Source organism: Equus przewalskii, chromosome 5 (assembly GCF_037783145.1).
Source record: "Equus przewalskii isolate Varuska chromosome 5, EquPr2, whole genome shotgun sequence".
NCBI classification, from domain to species: domain Eukaryota; kingdom Metazoa; phylum Chordata; class Mammalia; order Perissodactyla; family Equidae; genus Equus; species Equus przewalskii.
In genome coordinates, this window is record NC_091835.1 from 63945857 (window position 1) to 63967041 (window position 21185).

General features: G+C 37.4%; 1 protein-coding gene across 6 annotated transcripts in view; it reads right to left on the bottom strand.

Annotated features, from left to right (window-relative positions):
• Window positions 1-21185, bottom strand: part of NELL2 (neural EGFL like 2) — a 362958-nt gene that overhangs the window by 89992 nt on the left and 251781 nt on the right. For all 6 annotated transcript variants that reach the window (XM_070621103.1, XM_008519672.2, XM_070621102.1 and 3 more), the window contains one exon: window positions 890-1012. In XM_070621103.1, coding sequence (XP_070477204.1) covers window positions 890-1012 — 123 coding nt within the window. The remainder of the gene's footprint in view (window positions 1-889; window positions 1013-21185) is intronic.

Consider the following 21185-nt stretch of genomic DNA (forward strand, 5'->3'; position numbering starts at 1 on the left):
GAATATGGACTTTATCCTATGGGAGTTGGTGGAGTTTCCAAAACAGAACCCCTATTTCCCTCGTGAAGTAGGAGGTAAGTTCATCTGATGAAGGAAAAGAGGGCATTGGTGAAAGAGTGAATTAATGAATGGTGGTGAACTACAGTTGGAATATCCACTGATGGAAATGAAAATCTGAGCTCAACAGAACACTTACAAGAATTATTGATTGGTATTGGCAAACCAGCTAAAATGGGAAACTCTAACACATGGAGATCCAATATTCCCAGTTAATTAGCACTCAACAGCTCAAGAGAGAGAGCAGAGAAGAAAAACTGTCAGACTGACTCCAAATAGAGATATTTCACAGTGGATTATGTTAGTAGAACATGGGGTCCACTTTTGACGCTGCCAAAAAGATATAGCTGTCATGTTTGGACTCATGAAGTAATATCTAGAAATATCTGCACCTGAGAAGAGACTGGTAAATTGGGTGAAAAGGAAGGGTCATAGAAATTGAAGACTGAGAGTTGTGAAAGGAACAGAGTGGGAAAACTGGGAGCAGAGGGACTTAGGTTAGACAATAAAGTTGAAATTTAAGATTTCAAAGATGGAGCAGTTTGGTACAAAAATGCTCAGGATGTCTTTATGGGTGTGGTCTGCTGGAGAGGAATAGAGATGAAAACCACTGTGGTTGAGATCAAGGGACATGAAGTCAAAGTTGTTGAACAGTCTGGCCACTTAAACACTGACATAACCCAGAAGGAAGACTAGGGGCCATGCTGCAAGGCTCTCAACGGCTATGAGAAGTAACCGGAAGGTAGATAACAGTGATGAGAAGGGGTGGAGGGAGGCAGAGATGGATTACATTATCCCTAATGGAAGAGGTGTTGGCATTGAAAGCTTTTACCTTTGCACATGGTTCCATTCCCCGTATAGCCTGGCTTGCAAACGCAGTTGTGTCCTCCAACAGTATTGAAGCACAAAGCATTTTCATCACAGTTGTGTTGATTTGTGATGCACTCATCATGTTCTGAAATGAGGAATACAATTTTGTTAGATTTTCAAAAACACTATATTTTAAATTGCACCTGCATCTTAGTTATTGTGTGGTATTTCTTTCACACACAGACATATACAAATTGTATATTAAAGAAGAGCTCAGATTTTGAAGTACTGTATACTCCTCCCAAAGTACATATATAGTCTGCATGTCCATCAACCTTGAATGCAAAAGGATTTGGACAAGGGACCCACCAATAATAGGAAGGAATAGAAGGAGAGGAGAGGCAAGGATGGGGATGAATTCTCAGAAGTAGATCCCAGAGTCAGTTGTATATAGTCTCTGTGGTTTATATTTGGGAAGTTATTCTCATGAAATCAATCTGCCACCTAACTCTTTCCTGTACCATGGGAAGGCTGACAAGAAAAGATGTGAAACTGTATCGCTCCCTGAATCCTGACCTGCAGGATAACGGAGTTCAAGCTCTGGCAGTTAGGTGCAGTTAGCACCCACATCCACACTTGGAGGCATAACGGTATACATGCAAACTGCTGGGAGAATATTTGACCTCCTTCTGCAAAGAAAGCATCACCTTTCTATTAAGTGAGACAAACTTGCCTTTATAATATATGCAAATGCAAACTTTAAAATATGGAATTAATATGATACCTCCTCTGTGTGTGTAACTTGACACTTAAAAGCACCGAATCATTTGATCCCCTCAGCACCCTTGTGGAAGAGGCAGAACCAATATCATATCACCATTTTAAAGAGGAGTCAAGGGTGGCTCAGAGTGCTTAAGTAGCCTGCTGAAGTTTACAGGAATATTAGGTAACTTCAGACTTCTAGCTCAGTGTTCAGCAAAAATGTAAACGTAAGGAATAAATACAGTGAATATGATCTAACATCAAAATCAAGATGAGTAGGAATAAAACATAGGTGAGGAAATGCATACAAATTAGTTTTGTTGTACTTAGTGCCATCAAATCAATTCTGACTCCTAGTGAACCTACATAGGGCAGAGCTGAAACTTACTGGGTCATTTTTGTGCCACCCTCTCATCTTCTGTCGCTATATTGGATAACGTTGCGCTGCTATTCATAGGGTTTTCATAGTGGCCAGGTCCTTCTTCCTAGTCTGTTTAGTCTGGAAGCTCCACTGAAAACTGTCCACCATGGTTGACCCTGCTGGTATTTGAAATACTAGTGGCATAGCTTCCAGAATCACAGCAACACACAGCTGCCACCATATGACAACTGACAGGGGGTGGTGCAGTTCCCAACCAGGAAATGAACCTGGTGCACAGCAGTTAAGAGCGCTGAATCTTAACCACTAGACCACCAGAGATGGCTAGTGTACCAAATTAGTTCAGCCATCCAAATCTCTACAGTTGCACTACTTATTACTCGGTCTCATATAAATATTATTAAGGTCTAAAATTAAATATATATTTTAATACGCTTACATTAAGTGAGCCATTAATTTGCTATGATGTAAATCATCAAAGCAAAAAGAAATATTTGCTTTTCCTTTTAGAACTCTTTGTATTCTGGACTATATATGCATTATTCCACACAATATATTATAATAGCAATGTATCTGTAACTTTGAAAAAAGGTTGACTTTAGTACATGCAGTTGAGATTAGACTAAAATCACTTATTTCAACTACTAAAATAGAAAGCTTTGTGTTTTGATTTTTAAAAACATTGACATTTTATGATTTTATGTCCTGTGTTACATAAGTGCAATGTTATGCTGGTTTTAATGATAGCCCTGTAATAAAATTCTTAGAGAGTATTCCCAATAATTTTCCAGGGGAAAGAGAAATTTCAATCACTAAGGTTTTAGAATTACATGAATACATATCTTGATCTCCAAATTCCTGGCTGAATTTCCACAAATTGTACAAAATTCCACCTTTATTACCTAGTATCAGAATATTTCCTAGTTTTTACAAATTCATGCATATTGATGATAGTTTGGAAAATAGCTGAATTACACAAGGGTCTGATGATTGAGGCTACCCTTGGACCACTATAAAATTTCAGAGGCATCGGAATCGGCAGCCCACCTACCTCTGGGTTCAGTTGCCTGAAGCAAAATAAATCCACACTCTGAAGTTTGTACCTGCTGCCAATTTTCTTTCCAGTATAATTCAAAGTGCTGCAGTTAATCTATAAATCTGTATATGGACAGCCGTAGGCCCTTTAAAGACAGCTGCTGATTGATTTGATGCTGTTTTCATCTCTGCCTTGGCTGTCTTCTTAATAGACGGTACTCACTGGTAGAGGAAAGGCCTAACAAGATTCAGTTTAGCACCCAGTATGATAATGTTCAGTAAACGTTAAATAATTACACAACCCAGGGATCTGGTTTCCTCTGTTGTCGTTTACTCTCACTGAAATGAGTAAGTGTGCTCCTAAGCAATTCAAGAATAAAGAGTTTTAGGTTGTTAAATGAATCCTTGCCTTCATATATATTGTTCTCTGTGCCTGAATTGTCTGCCCCGTGGATTCTGGATTCTCCTGGAAAGCTCTTACCACTTTTAAAAAAGACACTAAAATTTCATGTCATGTGAAAATACCTTACTTTCCCTCTCCTGCAGAGTCAGGGGCTGCTGTCTGTGTTCCTAGCACCATACACAAGGCTCTGTTACTATATTTCATCATAATTGTCTACTCCTTCGTCCTCCATCCTCAAGCCCCACCTGGGACTGTGAGTATATAGATAAGAATTTTGTGTTTTTATTTGTGCTAATTGCAACATTCAGAGAATATTTCTTAAATGAATGCTTGAAAGAATGAACAACAAAATAAAGCAAGCTAGGACCTACTTCCTCTGCTGTTATCATTCAAGTCAATCTCAATTTGTTCGATTGTAGGCTAGACACCAAATGGAAAGCTACCGAGAAACTAAGCTGTTTTTACTGATTTTACTATGGTGGTGTTTGATTTGATTTGGGATATTTCAAATATTAGTTAAGGTAGGAGGACATATTTTGAAAACAGAAAATATTAATTCCTTTACATTATCACTTTAATTTTTTTCCCACTACATAAAATAAAGTTGGTTATATTTATACTCATAATTATCAACTAAAGTAAACTGTGACCTTTGGAAAAGCCCTTAAAAATGCCTATAATCTGGGGCTGGCCCCGTGGCCGAGTGGTTAAGTTCGCAGGCTACGCTGCTGGCGGCCCAGTGTTTCGTTGGTTCGAATCCTGGGCGCGGACATGGCACTGCTCATCAGGTCACGCTGAGGCAGCGTCCCACATACCACAACTAGAAGAATCCACAACGAAGAATATACAACTATGTACCGGGGGGCTTTGGGGAGAAAAGGAAATAATAAAATCTTTAAAAAAAAATAAAAATAAAAAAAAAAATAAAAAAAAAAAATGCCTATAATCTCACAGAAGAATTAACGTTAATTTGACAGTCCTTCACAAAACAGAAGATGGATGAAGCAAGTAAAATAGAATACAATAAGGAGGCAAATACTAAGATAAAATTTAAATCAATATTATGCCCCAAAGTTTGCGAAGAGCATGTCAGGATATAACAGTGAATGAATTCCAAGTCTGATTTCACATATATTGAAAATCTGATATTTTTGATCTGATGTTCAGAATATTCAGTCCATAAGATTCAATGCTATTTTCACATCCTTGGTAAAAATTTCATCGTTCATGTGCTATGAGAGTTCAAGTAACAGCTGGTGTTGCAACCAAATGCACCTCTTTCTAACTCTTCTTGATTAAAAATATTAGCACATGGTTATTTTAATCAAAATACAATCATTTTTTATATCTATGAATTATAAATTTAAAAAAATGGAAAAAATAAATAAGCATACAGGAAGAAAACTCCATCAGTCAACAGTACTAAACGGAAGTAATATTGGTGTCAATCATTACAGTACATTACATATAGAATCAAAAATCATATAGTGATAGCTGGCAAAGATCTGAACTGTGTGCCATAATTTGTTTGCTCCACATCTTTACATATTACGTAAAACTTATTTTCATACCAGTGACAAGTGTCAATATAATAAAATTCCTCTACAGAAAACAAAAGGAATAATACACATACTTAGATTGATCTAAATGCAGATGTTATATATAACGATAGTACTTTAGTTTCACTGATTAACTCTTACCTGGGTAGGTTAACATACCTAAAATCATTTTAAGACTCCACACCCAACGGGTTTATCAGTCATAATAACATATAGTTGGACTTAAACTGAGCTTTAAATTTGGTATTCATATTGAGCTGTTTCCAGAATTCATTCTGGAAACTATCTAGATACAAAACGGCCACTCAAAAATTCACGTAATTTTTCTCACTGTGATTTCAACATAGACATACAATACACACAGTACATGTTCTATTCAAGGATTTCACTATGATACAAAATGCAAATATCACAGATGAAAGGAGTGAAAAGCAATCATTTAAATATGTCTACATTTAAATTTAATTAAATACAATTTTCTTCAATGTCTGTTGTGTATTAAAATCTTCCTGGGATAAAAAGATGATTATAAACAGTAGCTGCCCTCAAAAAGCTTACAGTCTAGGTGGAGAGAGAAGACAAAAATACAAATGCCTTGAGTACTTGGCTTTACTATGAAAAATACTGTAGTAAGGAAGCAGCTTCTCTTTACAGAGGATGCAGAGGTCAAAGGAGAAAGAAGTAATTTCTGGTTGGGTCAGGTGAGAATTCAAGAACGACTCAAAAAGGACTTCATGGAGAACAGAGCATTTGACGTGGATATTTTCTATGTGTGTGGCATAGGTGCTGATTCCAAATTGAGATAGCATTTGTGTCCTTTGTCTGTTTTGTTTTTGAAATCTTGAGGTTCTTACAAATCTGAATGAATCTGAATGATGTGTAATTACCATAGCTACAACTCAGTGATCACTATATATCACAATTTTGTAATACACACTATCTCATTAAATCTTTGTATTAATTAGGAAACATTATGATTATTTTCCAGAAAATTAAACTTGGCTTGCAGAGGTTAAGTAGCTTACCCGAGATCACACAGCTACTGGGTGGTAGAGCTGTGACTCACAATGCCTGACTCCAAAAACTACGTTATTGATCACTACGCAACAGGGCCGCCTGACATATTTAATGCTTATGTTTTCCCCAGTCTATTTTTTTTCCTAGTGTTCTTCTTTGTAATTATGCAGAGGTTTTTAATGTTTACACAGTTTAACTTTGTTGTTGTTGTTGTATGTGGAGTCTTCTACTGCTTCACAATTAGGAAGTTATCATCTCTGTTATTGTTTTTCTACTTTTTTTTAACCCTATGGGAGCCCTATTAAAATTACAGAACTCCTCAGAGCAAAGGACTGAGGTGCTTTCTGTTCACACTAAAATCCACACTTGCACAAGGTTGAGGGAAGTTTTTAAAAGTAAAGGGAGGTACCAATACAGTCAAGTACAAATCCACGCAAAGTAACCAGCTCACAGAACTCATTCCAGCACTAATTCTTCCAATTTAACAATCTCTGGAAGCTCCACATTAACGCAGTTTGGCAAACAGACACCTCCAATGTCCGAGAACCCTCTCCTCTGATAGCAGTGATCAGGCCCTGGTGGCACCAGCCACTGCTTCTGGATAATTCTGCTTCACATCCACGGCAATATCCAAGAGCCTCTGGCTGCCACCTTCATACAGCAGATTCCACTCTTCCGGTAACAGAACATAATATAGCTTCATAGCTGGCCCACTATCGTCAGAGAATCTTTCTTCTTCTCTGATGGATTTCTTCAGCCACAAGAATTATACTGTCTATGCTGCATCTCCTACTCTCCTGTTCAAATGTAGAAATGTTGGAAAACAGCAGCTATCATAACATACAGGTGTTAAGTTCCACAAAGAAAGCTGCTTCAGTTTTCCTAACCCAAGTGTTTCCTGGAATATAAATTTACAATGAATGATTCTCTCCTCAAATGTGGCAGGATATGGATCTAAACATAGTGACAACCTACCTCTGGTCTTAACTATTGTCTGATTATTAGAAACCTGAGCACAAGCTCCCTCAGGCCTCTGAAGAGCATCAGAACAAGACAGCCTGTTGGGTCTTCAATACTGAGACCTCTGGTTTTACTCTAAAAAATTGGCAACAACTGTGAGTTCTCAGATAAAATATGCCATCTCTATTCTACCAAACTGAACAATCCTTAGGACTTGTCCAGAGCTCCTGAGAACATTCACAAAATAATGACTCTATGGCAGGGCTTTTCAAAATGAGTACAAACCAAGTTTTAAAATGTCCTAGGGGCTGGCCTGGCGGCACAGCGCTGCTCTGTTTGCGTGCTCTGTTTCAGCAGCCTGGGCTTCACCGGTTCAGGTCCAGGGAATGGACCTGGCACCGCTAACCAAGTCATGCTGAGGTGGCGTCCCACATAGAAAAACTAGGAAGACGTACAACTAGGATATACAACTATGTACTGGGGCTTTGGGAGGAAAAAAGAAAGTTCTGTACTACAACTCAACAACTTACAGATGGTTTGGGGGTCTATGAGAAAGAACTAGAACTTCCTTCCCCTCCACAGACATTTAGCAGTCTGGTTTATAAAGATACTGTGCTTGCTGCCACCAGCAATATATATCCCTGTAATCAAGACATTTATGTCTTAATGATTACTGATTCTTAGGGAACATTGTTACAACTCATTCAATGATTAAAACGTCCTCCATCAACTGTTCTGCACTAGGACTGTAATTAAATATGAAAGATAAAGTAGAAAAAGTGAGAAAATTATATACTATTTTAACAAGCAATACCAGGGAGGAAGTGTGATACAGTATAGATAATTTCAGGACAGGCTTAATTTTAGATGTCCTTTTATCATAGCTCTGTGGCCCTGAAAAAGTTAGCCAATATTTCTAAGTTTAAAATGAGGAAATTAAGACCTATATTAGAGACCTATTATGAAGAATAAATGTAAATGATTAATGTAAAGATCCTGGCAAATAATAGATACTCAATAAATAATAGTTACTTTCTCATCTTATCATCCACTTCCGTGGGAAAATTTATTTCGTCTTTATTAGCTAGATAATGTCCTCTCTTTTCTATTTCAATTTTGTGGAGAAAACCTAAATGTCTCAAGTGTATGCTTTCTTCATAATCTTTTCTGAAATCAAATACGTTTTGGACATTTTTCTAGTTTCCAAAATGTCACTACTTTCCATGGCTACATCAAGGAAAAAAATGCCTGCCATCATGCCAGCCGAAAGCTATTTGTTTTGTTCCTTATGATTACCTTATTTACTCACTTTATGTTATCGAGAAAAATCTATTTACAACAATGTCATTTGAACAGAAATCTACTTTTAACACTAGGAAAGTGACTACAAGAAATACTTTAAACCTGCTCAGTGCCCACATTAGCAGCAAACCCTCTGAAATTCATTTGTAACACCCAAGCTTTTTTTGTTCACTACTCAAGTTTCCTGTCCACTGACCACACTGATTCAATACTGACTTCTTGTTATTCTTCAGTTTGTTTGGCAACTAGGAATGTGTTCAGTGTCTTTCCTCTGACATGCTTGGTTTATTTTCCTCTAGACTTTTCACTGATATGCTCAGCCTCCTTTCCTAATCCTTATTTGATCAAGAATCTTAACAACCGAAGCACACTAGAATTTCCTCTCTACCCTTACAGTAATATCACAAGGTAATCTAAATTCTGATTTTATGGAAAAATCTTGCTTTGCTTTACTTTGTGTTTCATGAAAGAAGCTTTGTCTGAACATGGTGTAGGGCAACAAAATTCTTGTAACTGTCAGCCAGATGATTTCCATTCATTCTTTCAAAGCACATTTATGAAGTTTCTGCTGTGTGGTTCTGGCACTCTAGAGGATGCAAAGAGGCACAAACCTGGATGCACGACCTTGAGAACTTTTGAACTATCACAGGATTGGTGATGTGATTGGTAACTAACTAAGCTACATTGTAAAAGTTGTTTGGTGCTATAAGAGAGAAAATAATAATAGTAACAATAACGACAATAGGTAATTCTTAAATGCTTACTACATGCTATAAGCACGCACCAAGTGTTTCAATATGCACTATCCCCTTCAGTCTTCACAAAAACCTTTTCAGGGAGGTACTCTTATTATGCCTATTTTACAGATGGGAATACAGAGCTTTTTTTAGAGCAATTCCATATCTTGCCAACATCACATACAGAGGAAGTGACAAGGCCAGGATTTGCCTTCAGTGTTTTAAAAAACTATAACATATAGACAAAGACTTCATGAGGCTTAAAGAGGAAGAGATGAGGACTGACTGAGGGGTCTGGGAAAATATTATGTAGGAAATAAGCCAAGCAAGTGGGTCTTGAGAGACAGAAAGGGTTTTAACAGAAAAAGGATAAAAGCTGGGAAAGAGTATTGCATATGGAGAGAATACAGGTGCAAAAGATGAAAGCAGGGGGTATGGAAGGGCCAGGAAGTGGCTGAGCTGGCACAGGTGATGACTGAAAGGGAGGAGTAAGGAATACATGTGGGGAGGGTCACAATGAAATCAAAAAACATGATTTTATCTGTCAGGCAATAAATAAAAAGCCACTTTCAGCTGTATAATAAAATGTGGCATGGTAAATTAGAGTTGATTTGTAGGGAAATTAACAGCAATGTGCAGATGAGGAGAGACTAACTTTCCTGGACAAGTGGGTGCCCCATGTTAGCAAGGCAGCATTCCTCTCTTTTTAATCCTTCTTTCTTCCTTTTATTCTTCTCCTTTTGAGTCAGAGTTAGACAGGAGTCTGTGCAACAATGAGAAGTGAAGCAGAAGGCTAAGGAGAAGGGAGAGGAGGGGAAGGGGAAGACAGCAAACAGACAGAAACTGAGTGCTTATTACCTACCAAACACTGAGCTGAGTAACATCTATGTGCAGCATAAGGAAGTACTACAGGACATAGGAGGAATAGTCAGGAAGCTAGCACAAAAATTATAAGATTCAAATCCCTTCAAGGCAAGAATCATGTCTTATTCACTTTATACATCCTAGTCCCTATGCTTTTGTGGAATGAAACTGTTGAACAGAGGGCCTGAAGTACAGCGAAAAAAATGATGGATAAAGAAGAGCAGATTTAGACAGAGAACTGAAGGGCCCCACACAGAATCAATTTTTGAGCCAAGAGAAAGAAAGACATTAACAATAACTCAGGTTTCAAATCTGGGTGACTGGGAAGATGGTTGTGAGATGAATAGGAGAGCGCGTCTTACTTTTAAGGATTCTTGTTCTGTTTTGGTTTGCTTTGGCTTTTATGGCAGAAAAGAAAATAGAATTAAGAAGTCAAAATATAAAAGCAAAAGCCATATTAAGAAATTAAATTTACTCTACTGATGGTGAAGATAAACCACATAGACATTTCCCATCCCAAATCTGTCTGTTAGATAAACACCTAGATGGTAAACCTTTGGGTCTAATTCATCAATCACTTTCAGTACCCAACACAGTGACTGGCACAAAACTGGTCTCCAATGAATATGTGTTAAAGAGTGAACCAATCACTATAAAGCATGTCCCAATATAACATGCAAAACATTTGCAGATCTACTAATGCAAAACATTCCAAGTATTGTATATTGACAATTCTGCGCATCTCCAGCTTTCTCTTCCATTCCCCTCAGCAGCTATGCTGCTCTCTTATTATGCCTGTCCCTTCCTCATTCCCTCACTCTCAGCACGTCTCACTACCAAGAACTTCACAGAAAATTGTCCAGGTCATCAGGAAAGGACATCCTCAGATAAATCTGTGACTAAAACTATCCTTAGGCCTTTTTTCCTCCCAAACCAGGAATCTGGGAATCACCATAGACTTCTCTTCCCTTCCTCCCACCTACCACATCCAGGGACCAATTCATCCGGAATCTACTTCCTTGGTGGTTCTCATTTCCATCCTCTCATCTCCATCCCCACTGCTCTGCAGTTGCCCAAACTTGGGCACTAAATATCTTCTTTGGATTACTGCAATAGACTCATGATGATAACACTGCCTCCAGTTTTGTACATCTCCAAACCATTATCAGAACCATTATCAGAATGACTTTTCAAATAAAATCTGATATTCTCTCTCTCTATACCCCATTCTCTCTTATTCTCTCTTACTTTTTTTAAGAGATACTATTGTTTTTATTAGCCATCCTACACATCAAGACTTTCATTATGGCACTTTGCCATTACGGCGCCAAACTGCACCATTTACAACTCCCCCACTGTATCATTTTTATTAATAGTATCATTTATTGAGACTCTTCTAAAGGCAAAGGATCATACCAGCCAATCCCTGTATATTTCACATATGCATCCCTGCTTTTTGCCCAGAAAGCCCTTCCCCACTTTCTTTGCCTAACTCTCCTACTCACCTCCCACTCAAACAATGCCTTCTTCTTCAGAAAACCTTCCTTAAAACTCCCCCATTCTAATTTAGATGATCCCCATAGAACCCCTAGAGCTTTACACTTAATGCCATCATAACATCTGACAGACTATGTAGCAGTTAAGAGTAAGGACTTGGGAATCAGGTTGCTCTGTTGAAATTCTGGCGCTGCCTTTCACCAGCTGTCAGATCTTGGGCAAATGATTTAACCTCTCTAGGTCACAGTTTCCTCCTCTGTTAAACAGACCAAATAATAGTACAGGAGTAAAATCTCCAGCAGGATCTGAGAGAGTACTCAGTAATCAAACAAATATTTCTGTAGTAAAAGCATGACTGTTCATACCAAATTGGATAAAAAAAGATGAGAAATAGCATCTCACCAGACCAAATTTGGCTGCCAAATGAATTTTAAAAATGAACATTCAATTCCTAGAGCTGTCTGGACTTTTTGGAGTTCAGAACTGTGGATAAGGGATTGTGGATCTGTATGTTCATAGAGCTGCAAGGATTAAGCCAGGTAATGTACGGAAAGTAGTTAGAACAATCCCAGGGCAGGCAAATGCTTCATGAGTTAGTTTTAGACTAGTCCTCATCACACTGTCAGGGGTGTTAATTCTCTTACCCATCCCTCATCATTCAGGACACTCCCTGAGACAGGGAATTTCTATTATAGATCTTGGAATTCTCAGTTCTTGTCATCATACCTGACACATTTTAGGTGCTTGGTAAATGTGGACAAATGAACAATACTCAGGCTTCAATCTATACAAAATCAATGTTCTCAGTTTCTCAGAGCATTTCACATCTGGTATTTTACATTTTACATTGTAATCACCCAAAATCCACGTAACATGCCTGGGATTTATCATTTAGAGCAGTACCTATGCATTGCTTAAGAGATTATGATGTTTAACTTCACCAAGGCAAAGTTCAAGCTTGCTGCTCCTAAGTTTTCATGTCAGTGCGACTCCAAAATTTAGTAAGAAATTTTCATGTCAGTGTGACTCCAAAATTTAGTAAGAGACATGTTTTTCCATTTATTGAGATTTATTTGAAAGAAAGGAAAGGTGTTCACTGAACTAATGTGAAAACTTCTGCTGGAGAAAAAGAAATCATCCCCACCTAACATCATGTGATCTATTCATTCATGGGAAGCTCTAAGGCCTGCCCTGCTTTAATACCTATGAAAATTAGTAATATTAGAGAGTATGGTCAATGAACTAGACCAGAAAAAGTCTCTGAAATCAAAATGCAATATAAAAGGGAATTTTTGAAATATAAAATTATCTAAGAAAAACAGCCACAGTATTCCAACCTAGACAGCCTTTCCAAAGTATCTTAAGATCATCTTAGAATATTTCCAAACTTGGATCAGACACTGCATTCTGACCTTTATCTCCTATCTTCCAAAAAATAGAATGATTCTTCAATTTTAAATGATTGGGACGATGGGGCAAAAGAGACCCATCCATCCACCTTTTCACTCAAGGACTTAATTTTAAAAATGAGCTTCATTACAAAAGTCATCTCTCTTAGGGCATGTTATTCAAGTCTCTACCACAGCAAAATACAAGATATAGCACTGTCTCTATTCCAAAGGATTACATTTGTTGTTCTTCAGTATCCTTGGTAAAAAGAAAATATATATAAAAGTATCTTTTGTGCAGTTTTATTTCATGCTTCCATGGGTACTGTGTGCTTCAGAGCATTTAATTATCTCTGACATTTTACAGCCAATACCTTTTAATATACTTTAATATTTCAAATTGTGATGATGTTTACTGATGTTACAAATATGTGTTAATTTCTACTATGCTTAAGTAAGGGTTGTGATTGTTATAAGATGAATAAAGCAGAATCCCTGTCCATAGGATATTTATGGATATTGTTTCCTCATAAAATAATATACATGAATGTATCTCTTTACGTGTGTGCACGTATGTGTGTGAATATATTATGTGTGAGTGTGTGTATATATATCTAGGTGTGTATTTATATAATTTATGTGCACTAGATATATAGAGATGTTAGGTAGCAAGTTGGTGACTAACTTACATCTGTGTTTTGTTTAGTTCTTGAGAGACGTTTATCAATTTAGGAATATAGTAAAATCTTTCGTCTGTCATTTAGAAAGCTATCTTTTTCAAAATCCAAAAAGGATTTTCTCTCCTGATAATCGGGTTAGAGTACCTCTTCCTTTCATATAATATTCAAGCATTCTTTTCAATAATTTGAAATGGCTTTTAGTCTAAACTTCATTCTGAATCACTCACTTTTACTTGATAAGTTTCCTTCCAATGCAGTCATTCTTTTCTCTCTCTCACAAAGGGGAGCTCTTGCCCCCAGGAATCACGGGAAGTATTCAGAGGAGTTTGAGAAAGACTTTAATCTGCTGACTCATCATTCACTTTCCAGGAATAGTGGGCATCCCACTCACAAGCTGACAGCTCTTCCCTTCTCCTCATGCCCATTATCTGTCCTTAGACCTTTGGTCTCTGGAATCCCAATGGGATTGCTGCTTGGATATGAATAGAAATTTGACCTCAAGACCAGAAGATGTGTAGCTTAAGAAAAAGCCGAACAACAAGTGGGGATGGATACTGATCCTAACTTTCCTTACTTTCCCTTCCTGTTTCACTACTTGTCTTCTTACATCTCAGCTTCTTGCCCTGGGTTCCCAATTCCAAGCTTTACTTACGCTCTTCTCCAATTTATTCATTCCACTTTCATTTATTCTTCCACAGTATCAATTAAAAATTTTTAAAAACTGTAACTTGTAATCTTCTCCTTGACTGTAAGTGTATATTTTAATTACAATCCGTAATGTCCTGCTCTGGGGAAAACATTTGCTCTTTGTATTCACAGCTCTTATTCTACCTCCTCTAATTACACCCAGCACCTCCCTCATCCCTGCCTTCTTTCCTCCCCTCCTTTCTCTGGGGGCCCAGATCTAGTACAACTGACGAGTAAGTGTACTGAAAGGCTCCCTCTTCTAGTGTTATTTAAACATGTTCCACATATCTTCCAACGATTGATAAAATACATTCACTCACTCTGAATGTCCCTTTAAGATAAAGTAGGAAAAAAAGGAGAAAGGCAAGAAGTCAAAATGGGAAACATTTGCAGTTACCGAAGAACAGCTGGCTCCAGTAGCCCCTTGGGCCAACCAAGTTGACCAGGACTTACTTTTCTGTTGACTGGTTCTCTTCTCTGTCTTCGAATCTGGCCTGTGTACTCCATCCTCCATCCTCAACCCATTGGACCCCAAGACAAAATGATTAGCTAAATGTAGCGCTATTACAAAAGAGACCCCAGAGAACTATCACGCTCTTCCCGCCATGTGAGGACACAAGAAGACAGTCATCTATGAACCAGGAAGCAGGCTGTCACCAAACAAAGAACCTGCCAGCATCTTAACCTTGGACTTCCCAGCCTCCACAACTGTGATAAGTAAATGTTTGTTGTTTAAGCCACCAGTCTGTGGCATTTTTGTTACAGCAGCTTGAACACACTACGACACTAAATCCAAATGGTTATTTTGAAAGTGGGACATGACCATTCTTAAAAGTCCCAGACTAGGAAAAACAAAGCGATGGATCATGATTGGAAACCTTTGAGAAACAGAATTCTCTAGAAGAGAAGACGGAAATCATTTAGCTATATATATTTCTGAATAATCGAATGTTAGGAAAAGTACAATACGGATGTCAATTACAGATTTATTTGGGGAACAGGAAAGTAGAAGCACAGAGATGGACTGGTCCTCTTTCTTTGAATCCCCGTTCCCTTTGCCAACACCTCATCACTTTCATGGCTCAGCATCTTTTCCTAACTCGTTTCTTTAGTTTGCTGTGCTTCCCTCTATCACAGCACCGAACATGCTGGGTTGCAGTTGTCTTTTTACTTGCCAGTAAAAAGCCTTCTAGATTATGATCTCCTCGATGACAAGGAAGACAACCTGTTGTGTTTTCATATCGCAATCACAGAACAAAGAGTGGTTAAAGGGAAGCTAGCCCTGCCACAATGGGCATCAACCAACTTCCTAGCCATCCCCAGACATCTAAGTAAAGATAGAATGTATATTTGAAGTGTAAATGCAGCTTTAAGGGAGACCCGTAGCTCCCTAGTCAAGCATATGATCACTACCACACTTTCTGCAGGTACTTCTGCTATATCCTGAGTGTTCGGCAGAGTGCCTGGCTGGAACTTAATGCTCCATCTTAGTTTGTTGATTGAATGTTTTCATGCATAAAAAAATGAATCCGCTTGAGCTGATACAACAACAGAAGGAAAAATTCCACCTAGAATGTTGTAAGAAGCTCCTGGCCCGAATGCTGAATACTTGCAACAAAAGGCTTTTCTTCAGGTCTAATTGGATTTTAACTTCTGAATTCTCTCCTCTCCACCCCTGCTCAACTATTCTAGAGAAAAATACCTAGAAAAGTACTCATTATACTGTGTTTAATCAAATCTAGCAACACATTATCATATCTCAAAATCTTTCCGGAATTGGGTTGAAAAACATTTGCCAGCACAAATGAAGTTAGCATTTTTTCCTCCCTTGTAATTATTCCTGGTCAATTCTACATTATCTAAGGTAAAAAACTCAAAGGTAATTAAAAAAATATCAAAAGATATTGAAAGTACCTCAATTGTAATCATTAGTCTTCTTTAACATCTCCACAAAAATTTTCCCTAAAAGTTTGAAACCACGTGATTTTTTTAAAGTGGACATACATATATCAATATATTTGAGCGTATTCTGTTAAAATGCAAGTATACGCACCTGTAGCCCTCTGACTTCATACAGCAGGCAGAACGATTTTTTCAAAACTTAAAACAATCACGACATCCCTCTGCTTAACCCTTCCCTGAACTCTCTTCACATTTTGAGTAAAATCAGAGTCTTTGCCATGGCCACAGTGCGCCCCAAGTGGAGTCATCTTCTACCTCCTTCCTCCTGCCAGCCACACCAGCCTCTCTGTTCCTTGAACAGACAACACACCTTGTTGCCCCTCTCCCCCAAGATGCTATTAACCCACGTTTTCATGGCTCACTCGCTCGCTTATTTCAGGCCTCTACTCTGAAAGGCTCTGTCTCACGCCCCTTTTTTACTTAGATTCCTTCTTCTCAGCATTTGTTCCTATCTAACGTTATACTATATAAAATTGTTTGCTTATATATTTATGGTCTGTCTCCCTCATTAGAATAAAAGTCTCCTAATTTGTTCACTGGTATATCTACAGCACCTGAGAGAGAATTAATTCCCAGTAGAAACAGAATTTTAAAGGGAAATTGGTCGTTAGAGGCTGCATCCTTCACCAAAGTTTTTGCTGATCACATGAAGGAACTGAGGCTCAAGAAGATTAAGTGACTTATCCAAGGTCACAGTTAATAAGCAGCAGAATTAAATCTTGGTTACTTCTGGCCCCAAAGCCTTTGATTATAAGAAACAAACATGAAGGAGGGGAATGTCCATGCTGTCTTTCAACTTTACAAAAAATTACACTTTTTTGTATTCTAGAACAGTTTTTCTATAAAAGCTATAATAGTTTTTAATCTCAGTTTATTTTTGTTTTCCTTCCATTCACCAAGAGTAAGTCCTAGTGTGATTTTGCAAATCCCAGAACATGGGAGCTAACAGGGTGTGACAGCTGGTATGTCCCATGCTCGTCACATTCAGTGGTCTGTAACAGGGTAAATGACACAATTACCTGCTGTAATTACTGCTGCTGACAATACAGTCTCTCCAGTGAATGCTTTATGAAATTCAGAACTGCTTTTCTTGTCAATCCTATCAAAATCTCTGCCTACGTATTTGCGGCAGTATTTTGCTAAATAAACATTTAAAAATTAAAGCCCAAATCTGAGCAAACATTTATTACTTAGCATAATTCACATATTGTGTATGCATTCTGCTTTAATCTCATTGTTTTACATTGAAATGCAAATCTTTTTAACAAAGTTTTGCTTTAAATCAAGAATCTGTTCTCACGGGTTATAAAGATACACAGAATACTTCATAGCAAAGCAGACGCTCCAAAAAAGTCAGGGGAACTGAACACGGCACCCCCCGAAATCTTCATCTGGAGTGGCCTGCTGTACACCAAAATTGTTACTTATTTCATTTCGACTATAAAGACACTTGAGAATACACACAGACAAACAATTGTAATAGTTGACTGCTCTGAGTTTGGCTGCCAGCCAAAATCCTTCACAAATTACAGGCAGGCTGTCAGAACAGAAAAGAAAAATGCACAGGGATATACTTGCTGCAGATAGAACCTGTTTCACATTTCTTTAAAAAAAGTACAATTACCAAATTCCCATTCTAAGACTGGGTTTAGGAGATCGAATAGCTTAAACATAGTGTTAAAGAGCAGTGCATTTAGAAGAAAGTAGTACAAACTCTTCATGCAAGCACATTCAAGGGACACACTTTTTTCTCCCTGTGGATAAGATCAATATGTTAATAGAACTATATTAGTAACCAGATGATTTTGATTTGGCATATAAGTGGTTCCTGCTTTAATGATGCAATATATTCCTGGAAACCATACCAGAAGGCCAATTATCATTAAATGGAACTAATCACGTCCTCACTGAGTTCACATGTTCTAACAGAGTTTGGCATCATCAGCAGAAACTGATGAATGAATGGGTGAGGAGGTCAAAAGTAAAGGGCATGTCCTTGATAATCAGTGTTGAATGTGCTCAGCAGTGAGACACAAAGATGAGAAAAGGGGGCCGATATGTAATTCGATTACACAGTGACTTGAAACAGAGATCCTTATTCCATAGTGATACAAAAGAATTTCATCCATCTTAACTTTTACATTTAATATTCTTTGTTCTTTGAAAGAAAATTAGGGTAAATAAGTGCTGTCCAAATATCAAGATGGAAGTGCTATATGAATATCAAGAAGGATGAGTAAAGCTGAGGATGTAAATTCCCACATATATTTTATGTCTTAATGTTCTAAGAGGAGAAAATTTTACATTTCTAGAATATAACAATATTCAATGTTAGTTAATATTACGGTGGATATGTTAGTATCTTTTTTGGAAGCAAAAGCAATGGTAAACCAGTAAATCCTCTCTGAATTTTTTAGACTTTGGGGTTATCCAGTGGTTGCTAAAGAATTATAGCACCCATATGGTAGAGAGTGGAAAACCATTTCACTACTGCAATGTGACACAATCTGAGTCAAAATGTGATCTCATGCAAGCTGAGACTGAGATGATTAAATCTGTTATTCCAATCTCCAATCCCACTGGGCTCTGTATAACTCCCCCCACCTTGAGACTTGCCCTCTGTACTTGGTCAGCATTTTGTTTCAGGTGTTTGGACCTGCTGTTTCTCTACCTAGAACGTTCTTCCCCAGGCTCATTGCATAATCTAAGGAGGTCCCCAAAGATGGTTTCTATGGTGTTTCTTCATAGCAAATATTTAGCATTTGATAATATTCATCCACTTACTTGTTTACTAGTCTTCTCCTCCCCTAGATGGTAAAGTCAATGAGAACAGGCATTGTGTGACTAGCACTGTGCCCAGCCCACAGCAGGTTCTCAGTAAATGTATTCTTCAGACTAAAGGGTTTTTTTCCCTCTGTATGCCTTTTATCACACTTCATAACTCTAAATTTGAAATTCTTTAAGTCTAGAGAATAGCAAATATGCAGTTGAGGGATAAGACTAATAGCTTCTCTATTCAATGTAGAATAACTGTATAATATCAGGCTTTTATTTGAATGCAGTTACATTTCAAGAGACATATTATATAAAGTGTATCTAAATTTGGGTAAAAAGAAGTCCAATAATATAATTTCATTCTACTGTATTAATTTTACTTACGAGTGAGACCTATTTCTATACAAATACTCTAAATTGTCACTTTCAAATTGAAGCATGAAAAGGTATAATTTCAGTTCCAGCATATTAACAGAGTGCACCATAAAAGCAATATATTGAGCTAGGAGAGTTTAATGTATCTTCAAAATAAATCACTTGGAAATCACCTCAGGAGAATCTAAAAAAAGAAAGTTTAATCGAAACGTTTCTCCTATTGATAGGATTATCTAGGCAAGAGAATTATCTAAAACCAGATTGATTTTTAGAGGGTTAAAATATGAAGACCCAGTTAAAGAAAAACTGTGATTAGGAGTAGGATGCGGAGTTGTGTTGCCCCTGCAGTAATGAAGCAGAGGCAAGAGCTTCACCAAGATCTCAGAGGCAAGCTGGTTTGGAAATGTACACCTTCATAGTCACATGTATTAATACAAGGTCTTCATAAACGGATGCCACATTTCAGAGATTGATTGGGCACATACAATGAAACAATATGTTGGTAACTGTCTCTGGCACTTCTGGGTTAAAAGGTTATTTTCCTCGTTCATTTTTATGAATAGCATGGTAATTGAATCAAAATTCAGACTGAAAATATTTATTAACAAATCGCTTTCCCCAGACATCTCCACCAACCACAGAACCTGGCTTGCATTATGTTATACTTGCTGACACTGTCATACATTTTTAATTACACTGCAATTGTTATTCCCTAACCTAGAATTATAAGTACAGGAAGCGTTTTAGAATATCAGTTTACTCTAGAACTTTCTTTTCTAATCTTCCTTTATCTTTCTGAAAAGTTTCCCAAAATAGTACCGATTCAACTAAAAAGTGTACCTTTAAAAAAAAAAACAGACCTTTGGTTGCATGTTATAAAAATAGTGAAACACTATTACTTGCTCCTATGTTACTAATAGCCCCATTAATTATGTTGAAGTTGGTTCATTATCCATACAGAAGCAATATGTATATGCATATTTAACATTCTATCACTTTGGGGATATATAATTTATAGTGGGATAATCAGGTAGAGTTGATATGAACAGGAAAATGCCTCATCATTTGGTAGGCATTTATATCCAAAGTTATGTTTAGCTACTACTTGTTGAACATTTACAACATGTCAAGTACTTCAACATGCAACTTACTTTGTCTTTTATTTAACTTTCAGATCAACACTATGAAATAGGTATTATCATCCCCATTTTATTGATGAGGCAAATGAGGCATAAAGAGGTTAAATAAATTCATCCAAGGTCACAGAATTTTAAGAGGAAGGCTAGGATTCAAAGTCAGATCTGTTGAACTCCAAGTCTGAACTCTTAAACACTAAAATAAGTTAAGAAGATCTAATTGATCTTCTTTATTTGAAATCTCATATCCTGTGAAAAGTAAATATGTTACCCCTTAACTGTCTCAGCCACATGGCCACACTGGATTTGGTTACCACAAGACCCTATTCCATATTCAAGATCTCACAGTCAGTGTTTCTTGTGGGTTGCACTCTGGGAACCATTCTTTAAGAAATCACGGGTCATGTTCTGTTCTAAGGGTCCCACTTCAAGAAGGATGAGGTTTAACTAACACATGTCAACAGAATAGTCATAATGAAGAGACGCATTAGAAATAATAACTGAGAGAAGAATTAGTTAATTAAAAAAGCATACTCCCAGAGATTTAGTAGTTTTATGAAAATTATTTTGAGTGCTATTATATGGAACCAAGATTAGACTTATTTCCTGTGTCCCAAGGGGTGGCTGAGTCACCAACCCAAGAACACAGTATTTGTTCCATAACTTCATTTGTCCTGGCTTCCTTACCTAAAATCCTCTTCCTTCACCCAATTCACCCACATTCTATCCTTCCGGGAAGACCTAATTCACCTTCCAACACTTTCACGAAAATGTTTCTGATTGAGACATTCCGCATTGAA